The 19,838-nt window shown below is 40.4% G+C and overlaps 1 protein-coding gene across 4 annotated transcripts in view; it reads left to right on the plus strand.

Moving 5' to 3' along the window:
• The window catches only part of nrxn2b (neurexin 2b), a 711,451-nt gene that overhangs the window by 507,001 nt on the left and 184,612 nt on the right, over positions 1–19,838 (plus strand). For all 4 annotated transcript variants that reach the window (XM_079427101.1, XM_079427100.1, XM_079427102.1 and 1 more), the window contains one exon: positions 11,596–11,715. In XM_079427101.1, coding sequence (XP_079283227.1) covers positions 11,596–11,715 — 120 coding nt within the window. The remainder of the gene's footprint in view (positions 1–11,595; positions 11,716–19,838) is intronic.

Consider the following 19,838-nt stretch of genomic DNA (forward strand, 5'->3'; position numbering starts at 1 on the left):
ATTATCCCTGTGCCAAAGAACAATAAACCCTCTTGCCTGAATGACTATCGCCCAGTTGCCCTCACATCTATAGTCATGAAGGTTTTTGAGAGACTTGTAAAGAGCCACATCTGCTCCTCCATCCCTGATACTTTGGACCCTCTTCAGTTTGCCTATCGCCCAAACAGATCCACGGATGATGCCATTTCTCACGTTCTCCACTCTTCCCTCACACACATGGACAGCAACAATGGGAATTATGTAAGGCTGCTATTCATTGACTATAGCTCAGCTTTCAACACTATAGTCCCCATCAAGCTGGCATCTAAACTCACAGACCTCGGCCTAAACTCCTCACTCTGTGACTGGATTCAAGACTTCCTCACCGGAAGTCTTGAATCTGTACCATCTGCGACAGCTGAGGAAATTCAGGGTCTCACCAGCAATCCTGAAAACTTTCTATTCAGGGACCATAGAAAGTGTATTGATTGCATATCAGTGTGGTATGGAAACAGCTCCAATCAGGACTGCAAAGCACTACAGAGAGTTGTGCGCTTAGCTGAGCACATCTCAGGGTCTGCTCTCCCCTCTCTGCAGGACATCTACCTCAAACGCTGCAAAAATAGAGCTGTTAAAATCATCAAGGACTCTAATCACCCTGGTAACCGACTATTCACTTTGCTACCATCTGGTAAGCGCTTCCGTAACCTGATGGCAAAAACTGAGAGACTTAGGAGGAGCTTCTTCTTCCCCCAGGCCATCAGGCTCCTAAACTCTAACTCTGTGTCATAACATCACTTGACTCCATGTAATATCACCATATCAATAAGTTATTCATAATTTTTCTCCATGTAAATATCATACATCAATAAGCTATTCATAATCTTTCTCTACCTCATATTGCTGCTATTCAAATACCCTGTACAACTTTTTGCACATTATTTTTTGCACATTCCTCTTATTACTATTTAAGTCAACAACATACTGACCTGCACATTTATATTTATATTTTTTATCTTATCTTATCTTATCTTTTATTTTATTTTATTCTTTTATTTTATGTTTTGTACTTTTCTTCTTTTAATATTTCTATTCTATATAATTGCACTGTTTTTTTGGTCCAAATAAGTAATATCTCTGTCTTATCCGAATATAATAGGAGAAAAGTATTGGTCATTCAGTCTTTTACATTTTTAACACACTCTGTTAGCTTAGATAATTTAGAAGTTTCATCTGGTTTTGTTGCGATATATAGTTGAGTATCGTCAGCATCAGTGGACGAGGAAACACCACCCCTCACAATGTAGAGCGCTTTGAGTGCTTAGAAAAAGCAGAAAAGTGCTATATAAATGTAATGAATTATTATTATTATTATTATTATTATAACAATGGAAACTAATTTCATATTTTCTAATAATATTACCAAGGGGCAACATGTATATTGAAAATAGCAGAGGACCTAGGACAGATCCTATGCAATATTGACAACATATACAAGAGTAAAGGAAAAATGTAATGAGGTTCGACCGAGTTGGACCCCAGCTCATATAGGCATTATGGGCAATGAGAGGGTGGATAAATTAGCTAAACAAGCAACTAAAAGAGAGAACATTGAAGTAAATATAAAGATGTCAAAATCTAAGTATCTTTTTTAGCATATTCTGTGAGGAAAATATGCTTCTGTTGGCCTGTAGAGATCGGTAATAGTTCTCAAATATAGTATAATATAATGGATGCACGGATGGATAGACTGATGCATAGATAGATAGATAGATAGATAGACAGACAGATAGACTGATGGATGGATAGATGGATAGATAGACTGATGCATAGATGGATGGATAGATAGATAGATAGATAGATAGATAGATAGATAGATAGATAGATAGATAGATAGATAGATAGATAGATAGATAGATAGATAGATAGATAGATAGATAGATAGATAGATAGATAGATAGACTGATGCATAGATGGATGGATTGACAGATAGATCGACGGATGGACGATGGATAGATGGATGGATGGATGGATGGACGGACGGACAATAGATAGATAGACGGACGGATGAATAGATAGATAGATGTGTGTGGCTTGTTGTTCTGCCTGTAATGAAGTGGATATTCCGATTATGTGATGTTGTATGTTAATTGTTGGCTACAGTTGTGAAGGTCACATTTTTAATGCTAATTTTATGTTAGAAAATGCTTTATCACGCTTATTAGATCTCTGAGCAGAAAGCATGGGATTTGTGTGTCTAATGCGTTTGAGAAAGTGCTGTTGTTGGTGGAAACAGGCTGCTGTGATATTCTGTGTGTGATTTCCCCACGGACCCTGTCTCTTTTCACTCCTGTGTCTCTCGCTCTCTCTGCAAAAACATTATTACGCCGCACAACCAGCCTGTCATCTGTGCTGCCAGAAACACATTCAGACTTCATCAGACGCTAATGCTGCTCCAGATGCACTGCTGCTCAAAACCTGACACTCGCAGATATTAAAGAGATGCCATTGTTTGTGTCATTTAAAGGAACTGGAGAATCATTTCGGCTTTGCTTTTCAAGCACAAACATGACGAGCGATGTGTTCAGAAGGGATTGCATGGCTTTGTTTTTCTCTCAGCAAAAATCCATCCAGTAAATGAGGAGGTAAAACTGCGTGCCACTATAGAGCTACACTGTAAAAAAAATATATATGTTTTGAAGTTATAAACAAAGATTACTGGAGTACATTTACAAGAGAATACTGTTTCAGTTTTTATACTTCAACAGTTCATGCTTAATTCAACGTTACACTGTAAAAATTAAACTTAAAAACAGTTAAACTTAGAGTTCAGCTGCTGCCTTAAATTGGGTGTACAATTAATTTAAACTTAAACAATATTAAACTGACAAGTTGAATCTCATATAATTAAAAAATTTAATTGAAGTTGCTTAAATTAATCTGATAAGTAATGGAAAAGCATACGTTATCATGACTTATTTTATCATATTTTGTACAGTGTAGTTGCCCATTTTTGTAAAACATTGTGAGCCTGGAGCACAAAAGCAGTCATAAGTAGCACAGGTATATTTGTAGCCAACAATACATTGTATGGGTCAAAATTATCCATTTTTCTTTTATGACAAAAATCATTAAGTCAAGTCAAGTTGAGCTTTATTGTCATTCTGCTACATGTGGGGACATACAGTGGAACGAAATGTCGTGCCTCGCAGGACCACGGTGCTACATAAATACAGACATACAACAATGAAGTAAAATACACTATAAACCTATACACTACTAACCTACTGACAGATTTTAACTATAAGTATACTATATATAAGTATTAACCCTATACAAACGAAAAAAATAAAAGATAAAAAATACAAACTATACGAATGCTTCACATAAATGTTTACCCTATACAAACTAAAAAATAAAAGATAAAAAAAATACAAACTATACGAATGATTCACAAATACTGTACATGTGCAAGGAGAAACATTTTGAGTCAAGCAGCTGGTTGGGGAACAGTGCAGGATGATTTGAAGTACATGAGCATGTAAACATACATATATTGCTGAGTCTTTTGTGGGATTGTTTACACGCAGCAGTGTGTTTAAAGTGTCTAGTGCACATAGAGGAGAGTGTGTTACTACAGGTGGTTTGTACAGGCCCACTCACCTGTGTGTAGCACACTTCCAATTGCACAAAAAAAAAAAAAAAGTTCCATACAGTTTTTTCTTTGGTGAGGTATGGTTGGGGGGGGGGGGGGGGGGGGGGGGGTGTTTGGGGTGGGGGGTGGTCCATGTTTCAGGAGGTAGGGGTTTGCATGGGGTTTCAGAGGGGGGTGGGGTGGCTTGAGTTCAGGGCTTTCACAGCCTGGGGGAAAAAGCTGTTGAGCAGTCTGGCGGAGCGGGCTCTGATGCTCCGGTACCGTCTTCCTGATGGTAGGAGCTGGAAGAGACTGTGGGAGGGATGGGTGGAGTCCTTCACCATGCTGTTGGTTTTTCTGGAGCATTGTGTAAGGAAAATGTCCAGGATGGAGGGGAAAGGGGCACCGATGATCTTTGCAGCTATGTTCACTGTCCGCTGGAGGGTCTTGCGGTCAGCAGCACTGCAGTTCCCGTACCAGACAGTGATGCAGCTGGTCAGCACACTCTCAATGGTGCCCCTGTAGAATGTGGTGAGGATGGGTGGAGGGAGACTTGCACTTTTCAGCCTGGCGGAGAAAGTGTAGGCGCTGTTGTGCCTTTTTGGAGAGTGACATGGTGTTGGTGGTCCAGGTGAGATCCTCTGTGATGTGCACCCCCAGGAATTTAGTGCTGCTGACTCTCTCCACAGTCGAGCTGTCGATGGTCAGTGGGGGGTGGTCAACAGAGTTTCTCCTGAAGTCCGTCACAACCTCCTTTGTCTTCTCCACATTGAGGGACAGATTGTTAGTGCCACACCATTCAGCCAGCTGTGCCACTTCCTCTCTGTAGTGCGTTTCATCGTTGTTGCTGATGAGACCTACCGCTGTTGTGTCATCAGAAAAATTGATGATGTGGTTGGAGCTGAACTTGGCAGTGCTGTCGTGGGTCAGCAGCGTGAAGAGCAGCGTGCTGAGCACACAGCCTTGTGGGGCACCTGTGCTCAGTGTGGTAGTGCTCGAGGTGTTGTGGCCGACACGGACTGACTTGAGGTCTTCCAGTTAGAAAGTCCAGGATCCAATTACAAAGTGAATTGTTAAGGCCCAGCAGGTTTAGTTTATTTATGAGCTGTTGTGGGATTATTGTGTTGAATGCCGAGCTGAAGTCAATGAACAGCATTCTAACATAGGAGTCTTTATTTTCTAGGTGGGTAAGAGCCAGGTGGAGGGTGGAGGAAATTGCATTGTCCGTAGAGCGGTTTGGACGGTATGCAAACTGGAGCGGGTCGAGTGTGTTGGGGAGGCTGGTTTTGATGTTGTGCATGACTAGCCTCTCAAAGCACTTCATCATGATTGGAGTCAGTGCTATGGGACGGTAGTCATTCAGACAGGACACAGGTGATTTCTTTGGTACCGGTATGATTGTTGTGGATTTGAGACATGTGGGGACGACTGCCTGGCTCAGCAAGGTGTTGAAGATATCTGTAAGCACATCTGTCAGCTGTGCAGCACAGTCTCTCAGAACATGGCCAGTTATGTTGTCAGGACCCGCAGCCTTGCGTGGGTTAATCCTAGATAGGGTCTTCCTTATGTCGGCTGGACACAGACAGAGCGCCCGGGCGTTGGGAGGTGTGGGCAGTTTTGTGCAGGTGTGTCATTCTGCATTTCAAACTGTGAATAAAAGTGGTTGAGTGCATCTGGGAGGGATGTGTCCTCATCACAGGCCTGTGGCGGGGGCTTGTAGTCAGTGATGGTCTGAATGGCTTGCCACAGGTTCCGTGTGTCAAGGATATTTTGCTTGATTAGGATATTAAGTAAAGATTATGTTCCATGAAGATATTTGGTAAATTTCCTACTGTAAATATATCAAAACTTAATTTTTGATTTATAATATGCATTGCTAAGAACTTCATTTGAGAATGAGCTTTATTGGCCAAGTATGTTTACACATACAAGGAATTTGTTGTAGTGACAGAAGCTCCACAGTGCAACAGAAAGACAGCAACAGGACAGGACACAGATAATAAAAGAATAACAACAAATAACCAAATAGGCAATGTACAAAGCAGCAAAAACACAAAATATAATATAGACAACTAGTATGTACAGGTCAAGTATGTGCAAATTAGAAATGAGAAAATAAAAATAAAATAAGTGAGTGTGGTGAATGGATAATGTATTATAGTTGTGTGTTCCACGTTTATTGTTGAGTGTTCATGAGATGGAATGCCTGAGGGAAGAAACTGTTCCTGTGTCTGGTCGTTCTGGTGCACAGAGCTCTGTAGCGTCGACCAGACGGTAACAGTTCAAAGAGGGAGTGTGCTGGGTGTGAGGGGTCCAGAGTGATTTTACCAGCCCTTTTGCTCTGGATACAGTTCTTGGAGAGTGGGGAGGGTTGTACCAATGATTCGCTCAGCAGTCCGGACTACCCTCCGTAGTCTTCTGAGGTCAGATTTGGTAGCTGAGCTGAACCAGACAGTTATAGAAGTGCAGAGGGTGGATTCAATGATGGCGGAGTAGAACTGTTTCAGCAGCTCCTGTGGCAGGTTGAACTTCCTCAGCTGGCAAAGAAAGTACAACCTCTGCTGGGCCTTTCTGACAATGGAGTCTATGTGAGTATCCCACTTCAGGTGCTGGGAGATGGTGGTGCCCAGGAATCTGAATGACTCCACTGCAGTCACAGTGCTGTTCATGATGGTGAGTGGGGGGAGAGCAGGGGGGTTTCTCCTGAAGTCCACTATCATCTCCATAGTTTTGAGTGTGTTAAGCTCCAGGTTGTTAAGACTGCACCATACAGCCAGCTCCTTAACCTCCTGTCTGTAAGCAGACTCGTCACCGTCCTGGATGAGGCCGATCAGTGTGGTGTCGTCTGCAAACTTCAGGAGCTTGACAGAGGGGTCTTTAGAGGTGCAGTCGTTGGTGTAGAGGGAGAAGAGCAGTGGGGAGAGAACGCAGCTCTGAGGAGCTCCAGTGCTGAATGTGAATTTACCAAGCTTTACTAGCTGCTGTCTGTCTGTCAGGAAGCTGTTGATCCACTGGCAGACGGAGGTGGGGACGGAGAGCTGGGTTAGTTTATTTTGAAGGGTTTCTGTGATGATGGTGTTAAAAGCGGAGCTGAAGTCCACAAACAGGATCCTCACATAAGTCCCTGGTCTGTCCAGATGCTGCAAGATGAAGTGCAGTCCCATGTTGACTGCATCATCCACAGACCTGTTTGCTCTGTAGGCAAACTGCAGGGGTCCAGTAAGGGTCCAGTGATGTCCTTCAGATAAGCCAAAACCAGTCTTTCAAATGATTTCATGGCTACAGACATTAGGGCCACAGGTCTGTAGTCATTAAGTCCAGTAATTTTGGGTTTCTTTGGGACAGGGATGATGGTGGAGCGTTTGAAGCATGAGGGGACTTCACACAGCTCCAGTGATCTGTTGAAGATCTGTGTGAAGATGGGGGCCAGCTGATCAGCACAGGTTTTTAGGTAGGCTGGTGACACACCGTCAGGGCCTGGTGCTTTCCTTCTTTTGTTCTTCCTGAAGACCTGGCACACATCTTCTTCGCTGATTTGAATTGTAGGTGTGGGAGAGAGAAGGGTTGCTGGAGGTGTTAATGGTTGTGTGGAGGGGTGTTCTGGGCGGGTGTGGGGTGATCTTTCAAAACGACAATAGAACTCGTTCAAGTCGTCTGCCAGGTGTTGATTCTCCAGAGTGCTGGGGGATGGTGTCTTGTAACTGGTGATATCCTTCATTCCTATCCACACTGAAGCAGGATCACTGGAAGAGAATTTGTTCCTGAGCTTGTCAGAATAATTCCTCTTTGCCACTCTGATCTCCTTTTCCAGTGTGTATTTGGCCTGTTTGTACAAGACTTTATCCCCCTTTCTGTAAGCATCTTCTTTGGCCTGACAGAGCTGTCTGAGTTTTGCAGTGAGCCATGGTTTGTCATTGTTGTAGATTAGATGAGTCCTGTTAGGAATGCACATATCCTCACAAAAACTGATATAAGATGTTACAGTCTCTGTGAGCTCGTCCAGATCATTTGCAGCAGCTTCAAAAACAGTCCAATCAGTGAGGTCGAAACAGGCTTGTAGATCCCGCTCTGTTTCGTAAGTCCATTTTTTAACAGATCTTAATACATGCTTTGCAGATTTAAGTTTCTGCCTGTAGGACGGTATAAGATGAACCAAACAGTGATCAAAGAATCCTAAAGCTGCTTGTGGAACCGAGTGATATGTGTCCTTTATTGTTGTGTAACAGTGATCCAATATATTACTGTCTCTGGTGGGACATGTGATGTCCTGTCTGTAAAACAGAGTCCGGGTGTTGTTGCTCACTCTCTGTGATCATATCAGCAATGTTTCTGTAAAGCCGTGCTCACGTGCGCTTGCGCTGGAATGTAGACACTCACGAGAATGAACGAGCAGAACTCCCGCGGCGAATAGAACGGCTTGGAGTTAATGAAGAGAGTGTCTAGATGCGAACAGCACATCTTCTTTAACACAGTTACATCTGTACACCACCTCTCATTGATGTAAAAGCACGTTCCGCCTGCCGCGGGATTTCCCTGTTGATTCTGCGTACCGATCTGCTCTGATCAGCTGGCAATTAGGCAGATGTAGCACGCTGTCCGGTATGTCGCCATTCAGCCAGGTTTCCATGAAACACAGAGCAGCAGAGTTAGAAAAATCCTTGTTTGTCCGGGAGAGCAGAAGGAGTTCGTCCGTTTTGTTGGGTAGAGAGCGGAGATTCGCCAGATGGATGCTAGGCCAACGCCGTTCGAAATCCGCGCTGACGAAGCTTCGCGAGCGCGCCGGCTCGCTTTCCCCTTCTGCGCCTCCTGTAGCGTTTGACCAGAGCTACGGCTCTGCCAACTACAATGTCCAGCAAAACGTCAGAAAAATCAAAATCCGGTAAAAGATTTTGTGGTGTGTTCTGCCGAATGTTCAGCAGGTCATCCCTGGTAAAACTGATCATATTAGAAAAACAAAAAACAGGAAAAACAAACAAAAACAGTACAAACACTGAAGAGCAACGCACAATAGCTGCCATCATCAGCGCCATCTTGGTCAATTCTATTGGACAACTTTAAAAGTGATTTTCTCAATATTTAGATTTTTTTATTTTTTTGCACCCTCAGATTCCAGATTTTCAAATAGTTGTATCTCAGCTAAATATTGTCCTATCCTAACAAACCATACATCAATGGACAGATTATTTATTCAGATTTCAGATGATGTATAAATCTCAATTTCACCAATTTGACCCTTATGACTGGTTTTGTGCTCCAGGGTCACATTTGTGAAATTTACTAGCAGTTTCTGAGTAAACCCTGTCTCAAAATAAATCCTACACCACTTATTCTGGGTGCTGATCTGAAAATACAAAATTAAAGCAAGAGTTAAGCCAAAAAGTCAATTAAACCTGAATCCACAGAACACAGAATGAGACATGCAGTTGTTTATCTTTATCTTTATGCAGGTGTTCATCATGAGTGGAAGCCCGTTTGATAATGTTTGAGAACTGCATTGACATGTTTTCATTTGGCATATGCTTTTATGCATTTCATCATTAATGCTAAATGCATTGATAGTGAACAGGCTTCAGGTGTTGTGAGTGATTTAAGGATGAGTCGAGCCAGAAAATAATTAATTATATGGGCTCAAAATTAAAATATATATTTTTTAAACTTGTAGATCCATGTGTGGTAAACCCGAGCGTCTGTGTAGAGTAAAGGCCAGTAATGAAGTCTCACAGATGAGTCATTAGTATGTGATTAGAACACAATCATCTCAACAGTCAATTAGAATAATATCCAATCACACTTCAGAGGTTTGGTTTAATTGGGCCATCAAGCACTGTGGAAATAGATGGCAAAACCTTTTTGTGTCTTCACACTTAAAATGACACATTTATTGCAATTTTCTTTACAAATATGCCACTCAATTCAGAGACTGTGACTCTGTGTATTCATACATTAACCCACTCCTTCCATAAGCACATACACTTTCATTATTTATAATACACAGTAAAAACAGTGAAAAATACAGTAAAACACTGACATATTATTAGAATGTAAAACAGTTGTTTTCTATGTGAATGTGTTAAACTGTAATTTATGTCTGTGATGAAAGCTGTATTTCCAGCATCATTACTCCAGTCTTCAGTGTCACATGATCTTCAGAAATCATTCTAATATACTGATGTACTGCTCAATAAACATTTCTGATTATTAGCAATGTTGAAAACAGTTGTGCTGCACAATATTTTTGTGGAAACTGTCATACGTTTTATTTCTCAGGATTCACAGATTAAATAAATAGAAATAGAAATCTACTGGAACATTATAAATGTCTTTACTGTCACTTTAGATCAGTTTAATGCATCCTTGATGAATGAAAGTATTCATTTCCAGTGTTGGGGGTAATGCATTACAAGTTACGCGAGTTATGTAATCAGATTACTTTTTCAAGTAACTAGTAAAGTAACGCATAACTTTTTAATTTTCAAGAAAATATCTGAGCTACTTTTTCAAAAAAGTCATGCCAGTTACTTTGTTTTACCACTTAAGTCTCCTGTCCCCATATTGGGAGAAATCGGAAGTACAGAGGCTTTGTGTGTGAACATGATATTACTGTAGTTCTAGACTAAATGTGAATGTGCATTAATTTCTCTCACTCGCAAAAAAACATATTTAGTATCCATCAAAATTAATTAAAACAGTGAAATACAAACTCGGAATATGACGCAAACCTGCAATAATTAAATAAATATGCTAAATAACACAAATGTATCTAATCCCATTTTATTAACCAGTGTCTTTGCTGCTGCTTTGATGATCCAGTTCAAGCATACTAATAAGCAAAAGTGACTTTAGATAAACTAAGAATTGTGCTTCATTGTTTTTTATTGCTGAAGAGTGTTGAACCTTCTTCTCCTGCGTTCTACTGTACAGACGTGAATTTACTCTTCCTTCAGCCTGAGGTTTATTCAGTACACTTTTTGGTGTGAAAGGGCTTTTATATTTGCTATAAATATAACTTCTTATATTAAAAACAAACAAGCCCTGCTCATATTTAAAAAGTGACAACGCGAAAGTAACGCGAAAGTAATACAAAAGTAACGTAACAGTTACTTTTTTAGGGAGTAACGCAATATTGTAATGCATTACTTTTAAAAGTAACTTTCCCCAACACTGATCATTTCTGTCAAAAAAATGAGGATGTGCATAGCACAAATGTTTTGAACGTAATACTGAGCTTCATGCACTAGTTTAGTAAATTGATCAGAACTCTCCTGCGTGTGATTCTCTGAATGTGAAGTATGTGTATCTTCAGATGTGTGTTATAAGTGCGTCTGATAAAGGAGTGAAGCATCGCTCAGGTTTATTTCAGTGATTGTATGGGTGAAATCAGCCGCTCCAGGTCTGTGGTGTTAACGACTGTTTTAATTTTCTCAGATCTCAGTGTGACGATCGTTAAACTGCAGATCATGTGTGTCTAGGCTGTAGTTCTGCAGCTGGTTTGTGTGTTTGTGTTTCTTTAACTCAGCGCAGGAGGCTGTGTGTTTGATGAGATTTGTTGAATGTGAAATGCGCGTCGTCTGTGCCTCCTGTGACGATAAAGACCGACCGCAGCAATACCTGAAGTATTGTGAAATACATTAAGACTGGATTTTATAGGCTTTAAGATAAGTTAACAGATAAGTTGAGAGTGACTCTTGAAGGACCAGCACCACATCCTCTTGTACCACTGTTTGAAGAATTTATCTGCCAGTAAGTTTTAGGAACTCATTTTTATTCCATCTCCTATCCTGAAAAGTCTGTCTTGCAGGAATGACCACATATGAGCTCCTAAAACTTGTGTATTAAAAAAAATATATGTGTATTTATATATACTGTCTATTTGTTGTGTGTGTTCATGGATGTCTTTGTGCTAAGCCCTGGATATCTACTCACCCCTGCTGACGACTGACCCTCCATGTGTTTCTGTCCCATGTGTGTGTGCGTGTGCGCAGGACCCAGCACCACCTGTACGGAGGACTCATGTCATCATCAGGGGGTGTGTCTGCAGCAGTGGGAGGGCTTCTCGTGTGACTGCACCATGACGTCCTACGGGGGCTCGTACTGCAGCGATCGTGAGTACACACCACCGCCGTCTTCTGCAGCGATCCTGGGCACAGATCACACTGTAGTGTTCACAGAAGTACTTCTTATTCCAGATCTAAACCGGCTTATAGCTGCTTTGAGTCCAGTGTGATTTATGGACCCTTTTCACAGACCGTGGTTATGCATTTCCACATTAATCAACATTATTATTGTATATAATGTATAAAATTGTAATTTTGTATTTGTATTTGAATTTTAATTCATTTTTTTATTTACCATGCAGTTCAATATTTACACATTTATTTACATTGATGCTTTTAATTTAACAGATGCTTTTACCCAAAGCGGCATACAGAAGAAGAATATATATATACTGTATGTATATATATATATATATATATATGCAACAGTTCACCGGCACAAGTGTGTAATTAAATAAGAAATAACAATGGAGTGTCATTAAAAGCCTTCTTTTGTGCAGAACTACTTCCTTCCGCCACCGGTTCAAATCTAAAGTTGACAGTTTAACAGCTGAGCCCAAGCCTCTGGTACTAATTCAGAAACATCACTTTAGAACTAGTAACGAATGAACGTTGAGTTGCTTCATTGAAAACATATTGTATTACTCTATTAAAAGCAGTGTATTATGTGGAGTAGAGTATTATGAGAGTGAGATGGACTGAGCGAGTGTGATTACCTGCATCTGATACAGCATTCATTCTACAGCTGTTGGAATTCTGATAACACTCTAATATCACACTCTTATCAGCCAATCAGATTCGAGGACCAGAAATAACTGTTGTGTGTGTATATATATATATATATATATATATATACTCCTGCATTTAGCAGATCAGAGCTGGATGATAATATAGTTACATTGTGTTATAATATAAACAATCATAACAATATAAACAGTTGCTGTATAGTGGGCTATATAGTGTAAACATAATACCTAAATTTGACGACTATAATCCGTCTTTTTATAATGTTTCCTCTTTTGTAAAGTTGTGGAAATGCTGTAGTGTTTTTTTTTTCCATTTATCCTGCTGTCATTCACAGAAATGTGAGACGGGTCCACTTTTTCCCTTTAATAAACATGTAGAGGTGTTATATATGCAATTCACACAGCATCTGTGAGTCTGATCTCCTCTGTGCTGCTCTACAGCCGAAGCGGCTGTGTTTACTGATGTTTGTTTGATCTGTGTGTGTGTGCGCGCGCTGAGGACACGCCGTCTTCATTATCTGTTTCTGCGTGTAATCTGATGTTAATTTCATCTCGTCTCTTAATTGGCTGATTTATTGTGCTGATTAATTGGTTTTTCAAGGTCTCCCTGTTGGTTTAGTTGGCTTAATTGGTCGCTTAGTGAAATGCAGACACACTGAAGCGTTAGCATACAAGTCCTTCCTGTTTCCTGTATATCCGCAGCTGAGTGAGTGTTTCTCTGCTGTTACTAGACCTGCTCAGACCAGGAGCTGTGTTTAGTGCTGATGGACCACTGCTACCAAAACTTACCTGCTGAAACATTAACTAGATTAATTTTTAAAGATAGATAAGAAGGGTTTAAACATAAGCTGGTTACTAGATGGTTGTGAAATAAAATGATGAATGTAAACCAGACAGAATCCAAACCCAGACTTTAAAAACAAACGAAAAACAATTGAACCCATTTCTAGTTGCTTTTTTTCCCCTGTCTTTTTTCAGCAGTATACATTTTAAATATTAAATTATATTATATAATATAGATTATATATATTTCTATTTACTTTTTTTCATACAGTTTTTAAATACTTTTCTTTTTAATTATTTTTTTCAAAAACAGCATGTTTCTCTGATTCTTGAGTTAATGAAGCAGGTCTCTGGGTGTCTGGTGTGTGTAATTCTGTCTTAGAAAGAAGTCCCTGTGTGTGTGTGTGTGTGTGTGTGTGAGGGAGAGAGAGTGTGTGTGAGGGAGAGAGAGACACACACACACACACACTCCCTCACACACACACACAAACTCGGGCTTCTTTCTAATGGGTCAGTTTGGCTGTGGATACATAATTCAGGGCTGAAAGATTTGTGTGTTTTCATCTGCAGCTGCAACACACACACTAATTTACATGTAAATGAGGTCATCCCAAAGGCTTCTATTAAATAGTGCATGCTGTTATTTATTTATGTGAATCAGTATGCAGTGATAAGCATTCAAACAGCAGTGTGCTTGCTTGTTCTTTTTTTGGTTCAGTTCTCGTCGCAGTTAATGTGTGTTTTCATTATATATTGTTACGTGTAATAGTGTTGTCAGTCTGATCAGATGAGTCCTGACATGCTCAGATCAGCTGATGTCACTTCCTGTCCATCATAATGCCGGTCGAGTCTGCTGACCCACGGAGAGCTGCACTCGTTTAGTAATTAGCCGACTGACGGCTTCTTAACGACAGCATGTGTGAAAGAGCAATTAATGTCAGGACTGATCATTATCATCATGAGCGCTGCTATCAGAGACAGACTGAAGAACAGAGACAAACAGTATAGTGTCGTTGACCCTTCGGTAAGCCCCACCCCTTGATAAGACCCGCCCCATGTGATAAGCCTCACCACTGGATAAGACCCGCCCCATGTAATAAGCCTCACCCCTGGATAAGCCCCGCCCCATGTGATAAGCCTCACCCCTGGATAAGACCCGCCCCATGTGTTAAGCCTCACCCCTTGATAAGACCCGCCTCATATGATAAGCCTCACCCCTGGATAAGACCCGCCCCATGTAATAAGCCTCACCCCTGGATAAGACCCGCCCCATGTGATAAGCCTCACCCCTGGATAAGACCCGCCCCATGTAATAAGCCTCACCCCTGGATAAGCCCCGCCCCATGTGTTAAGCCTCACCCCTTTATAAGACGGCGCCGATGTGTGTGGCTTGCCGTCCGTCGCTCCATGTGTTGTTTGTTTGTTTGTTTATTTTAACTTGTTTTATATGCCAGCCGCTGCGTTGCGCCTCACTGGTACTGACATATGATCGGGCATCTCTTTTAAATCTGCAAGTTTCTGCCAATGCGTTGTTACTACGGAGTGGCTCTCACTATACCCCTCCTCCGATACTATCGTCTATACGTGGGTACCTACGCCGCTGGCCTTGTTCCTTACCGGCCTGGAGGCGGAGGCGACGCCGGGGTAAACGGGGTGGCATTGCTGTTAAGCTAAGGCTGGCGCTGCTGAATCATCGAGAGGGTTTCTGCTCGGATGGAGTTTTTGAAGATCGTGCTGTTCGTCGGCGCTCCCTGGATCCAATTCGGGAGTGGATAATCCCCCTGGCTCCGACTGCGGCGGTCCCGGTCTTTGATGTATATTCTCCTGCCTTTTCTCCTCGTTTTTATCGTGGAGGAGTGTGTTTGAAACATCTTCGTTCTCTACCTCGGGCAAAGCAATGCAAGGAATCTACCACAAACCCTCTGCATCTAAGGATGACTCTAATTAACACCAGATTGGTAACTAACAAGACTTTCATTTTAAGTGACTTGTTCTCCTCGCGAAACTTGGATTTTTTATTTCTTACTGAAACCTGGCTCTGTCCAGGTGATTTGAGCCCTTTCTCTGAACTTCTGCCACCTAAATGTTTGTTTTTTAATTCCCCACGCACAACTGGTCGGGGTGGCGGACTTGTCTCTATTTTTAAAGATCATTTCATCTGTCGCTCAGTGGCGAGTAGTACCTACAACAGCTTTGAACTTCAGTTGTTTGTTTTGGAACTTGGCGATCCGCTTTTGATAGCGGTAATTTATCGACCGCCAAAATCTAATACGAACTTTTTAACGGAGTTTGCTGAGTTCCTGGGTGATGTGACTCCGAAATATGATAAGCTTCTTGTACTCGGTGATTTTAATGTTCATGTTTGTTGCATGAATGATCACATAGCTAAGGAGTTTACCCATTTATTAAATGCTTTTGATTTTTCTATCGGGGTTAATGCTCCCACTCATAAGGGTGGCCATATACTTGACTTGGTGCTTCTGCATGGACTTAGTATCACTGATTTAGAAATATGCGAAAATGGCTTTTCTGACCATAAGACTGTTATGTTTACTGTCTCATGTTCTGCTGTTGGACCTACAGTCTCATTTTGTGGCCGCCTTTCTCGGTGTATTACTCCCACTACTAAAGACTCTTTTTTATCAATTTTTTATGAAGTGATGCCATCTATTGTCAATTTTTCCTGTGATGCTAGTGTTGAGGAGCTCCTCTCCAGGTTTAATTTCACCTGTTCAAACGTTTTAAATGCTGTGGCTCCTTTTAGGACTTTTCAGTCTAAAACTCGTTCTGAACCCTGGATTGATGATTCCATTCGTTCTCTTAGGCGATGTTGTAGAAGAGCAGAACGGAAATGGAAAAAGGACAGGCTTTATGTTTCTTTTGAGATTTTAAAGGACACTCTATTCAAATATCAGAAAGCAGTGAAAAAAGCAAAATGCCAACATTTGTCAGCTATTATTAATAAGAACTGCTCTAGTCCAAAGACTCTCTTTAATATTATTAATGCTACTCTCAACCCTTCGGCCGGTCTAGCCCCTGGGGTTTCTTCTCCATCATGTGAAGAATTTTTATTATTTTTTGATAGGAAAATTAGGGATCTCCGGCTGGGGATAACTCCCTCTTTTTCTAATCCATCAAACCCCTCTATCTCTACTACTTTTTTAGTCAGTTTGAACTGGTCTCACGTTCAGATTTGCTGGAAATAGTTGAGCAGCTTAAACATTCGGGCTCATCTTTGGATATAATTCCCCCTTTTTTATTTAAGCAAATTTTTACTGATGTTGCCGCGTATCTCTTGATTATAATTAATCGCAGTTTAGAATCTGGCATTATGCCTGATTGCTTAAAGCATGCAGTAGTTTATCCATTGCTCAAAAATCAGAATTTGGACTCATCAGTTTTAACGAATTTTAGGCCTATTTCTAATTTGCCTTTCATTTCCAAGATTCTGGAAAAAATTGTTTTCTCACAGCTACAAAGTTTTTTAGCTGATAACTTAATGTTTGAAACATTTCAGTCAGGTTTTCGTAAATGCCATTCCACTGAGACTGCGCTTTTGAAGGTTCTTAATGATATTTTAATATCATGTGATTCTGGGGATTTTGCAGTTCTTGTGCTCTTAGATTTGACGGCCGCTTTCGATACAGTTGACCATGCTATTCTCATTGATCGATTAGAACATTGCATTGGTTTAAGAGGTATAGCTCTAGATTGGTTTAAATCGTATTTTGCAAATAGGAGTTTTTCAGTCAAGATGGGTGAACATTACTCGAGAAATGCTTCTTTACCTTGTGGGGTTCCCCAGGGTTCCATTCTGGCTCCTCTGCTTTTTTCTCTTTATATGCTCCCTCTTGGCTCGATTTTTAGAAAACATGGATTATCATTTCACTGCTATGCGGATGACACTCAGGTTTATCTGCCTGTTAAACGGAATTCTGTGGGTTTTGAGTCTCTTATGGCATGTTTGGCGGATGTGAAGGCTTGGCTTTCATTAAATTTCTTAATTTTTAATGAAAAGAAAACTGAAATTATTGTTTTTAGCCCTTCTGAATTTTTAGATTCCCCAAAATTGGATCTGGGTGAGATGTCTCCATGTCTGAAACCATGGGTAAAAAACCTGGGATTCATTTTTGATGATGGCTTAAAGTTTGACCGTCAAATAAATTCAGTAGTCAAAGCTTGCTTTTTTCAGCTGCGTTTACTCTCTAAAGCAAAGCCTTTTCTTTCTTTTAAAGATTTTGAAAAAGTAATTCACGCTTTTATTTTATCTAGGCTGGACTACTGTAACTCACTTTATTTTGGAATTAGCCAGACAGCTATATCCCGCTTGCAGCTTGTTCAAAACGCTGCGGCTCGACTTTTGAGCGGGGTCAAGAAGAGGGAGCATATTACTCCTATTTTACGCTCATTACATTGGTTGCCTGTTTGTTTTAGAGTGGATTTTAAAGTTTTGCTCCTCGTTTATAAATCTCGAAATGGTTTGGCTCCTACCTATCTTTGTGAGTTACTGACTGAATATCAACCCATTAGATCCCTTCGGTCTTCCAACCAGGATCTATTGTTTACACCTAGGTCGAGGCTTAAGTGCAGGGGTGATCGTGCCTTTTGTATTGCTGCCCCCAGGCTTTGGAACGCCTTGCCACTCTCCATTAGACAAGCTTCTTCTGTTAATATCTTCAAGTCCAGGCTAAAGACATTTTTATTTTCTAAAGCGTATGGCTGACGACATAGTTAAATGATGTCATAATTTTACTGTTTGTTCATTGTGTGTGTTTTTCTGTTTTTAAAGTCTTACTGGAAAGCACATTGGTCGACAGAAGTTGAAATTAATTGTGCTATATAAATAAATTGTCAATTGTCAAAAAGACCCGCCCCATGTGATAAGCCTCACCCCTGGATAAGACCCGCCCCATTTGTTAAGCCCCACCCCTGGATAAGCCCCACCCCATCTTTATAGAGCATCAAATAGGAATGAGAGTGACAGTCAGTGATTTCTGTGTTCTGATTGGCGGCGGTGACATTATGTGACTGATCTCGCTCTGTTTTCATGCTGATCTATATATAACGACTGGATCGCTCATTGCATTCTAAACTGTGAAGCGGTGAAGCTACCAGAAGCTATTCATACCCTACCAGCAGAGAGCATCACTAGCTTTGTTTCCATCTCCATCTTTTTATGCTCACTTTTAAGTATTGCATCAGTACTTGGCAAGTGATGGAAATGCCAAATTTCAAAAAGAAATCCCTTAATTCGTAAAACAGTTTTATGCTCGCTTGAGGTGGTTCTTGTCTTGTGTGAAAAAGGGTTAATGCGAATAACAGTAAATGGAAATGCATTTGCCAAATATCTTTTGCTTGACCATTCAAAAAAGTCATGTGACATTGCAGGACAACTTGACTAACCAGCTGACCGATCTCGCTCCACAGAATCTGAAATGTTGTTTTGGTCGTTCTGAAATGTCCAAGCAAAGTCTGTCGTAGGTATGGAACGATTACCGGTTTGATGATAAATCAGGATAAAATTTCCCACGGTTAGTATAATAGTTTCATATATTAATTATCATTCAAACCTTATTCAATTACTGCGATTTGAACAACTGAGGATAAATAAATACTGTCCAGCATAAAGCAGAGTGTTCAGTAACAGTCTCGCGTGCACACAGCAGCAGAGTGCTAAGAGAATTATACAAATGAATATATGAATGAATTACTTATATAAATGTACCTCCGAAGGTTCTGACTGTCTTCAGAAAATATTTGATGGTATTTTGTTTTCATCTTCGCTCCATGTTATACCTAATAAAGTAGTGTTTTAATCGCAACGCTGCTTTGTGCACGGAGGATACGGTAAACAGCTGTAATTCTGCTGTGCCATCAGCGCCACCTGCTGTCAGAGAGTGGATTTACAGAGACTTATATTCACATTCAGCTTGTGTGCAGTTTCTGTCTGGACTAAAAACAGACCGGATTTGCATGCCCTGCTGTAAATTTTGACCAGTTGATGAAAAACAAGCTTATGTGGATTCTACACTTTTAAACAATTCAGGTAAGTTATCTAGAATTATTTATGGAGCGGCTAAAATATATATAATCATTTATTAATTATCATTTTGACTTAACCCTTTTCTTTATTGAATGACTGAAATGTGAGGTTTACTATTTTATGAAGCTTTTCAAAGCTTTATTTGAACTTTTCGAACATGTTATTAGATAAACTGTTGTCATTCATGTTGTCATTTAAAATCTGCACATCATTGCTAATGTTATTGTTTTAGTGTTTATGCAAAAAGTAGTTTTATTTATTGTTTATTGATTTTAAATATAAAACTTGGTGAAATGATTTATGTGTCAGAACTTTTTTAACATGTCCAGCACATTTTAACAGTACTGTGATAATACTGATAAACGTGATAATTTTGGTCACTATAATCGTGATAACATTTTTTTACACCGTTACATCCCTAGTCTGTCAGTATGTCTGTATAATTGTCTTAAACGACTGCGTTCCCAAACCACAGCATCCTCCTCCGAAAGCAGTGACCACATTTACTGTGTTTCGTCTGCTTGCTCTGGGGCACAAGTCATTTATTATTTATGAAAATTATTACGTTCAGTGGCTTCAACTACTCTTCTTAGTGATAT

Source organism: Barbus barbus, assembly GCF_936440315.1.
Source record: "Barbus barbus genome assembly, chromosome: 1".
Taxonomy (NCBI): domain Eukaryota; kingdom Metazoa; phylum Chordata; class Actinopteri; order Cypriniformes; family Cyprinidae; genus Barbus; species Barbus barbus.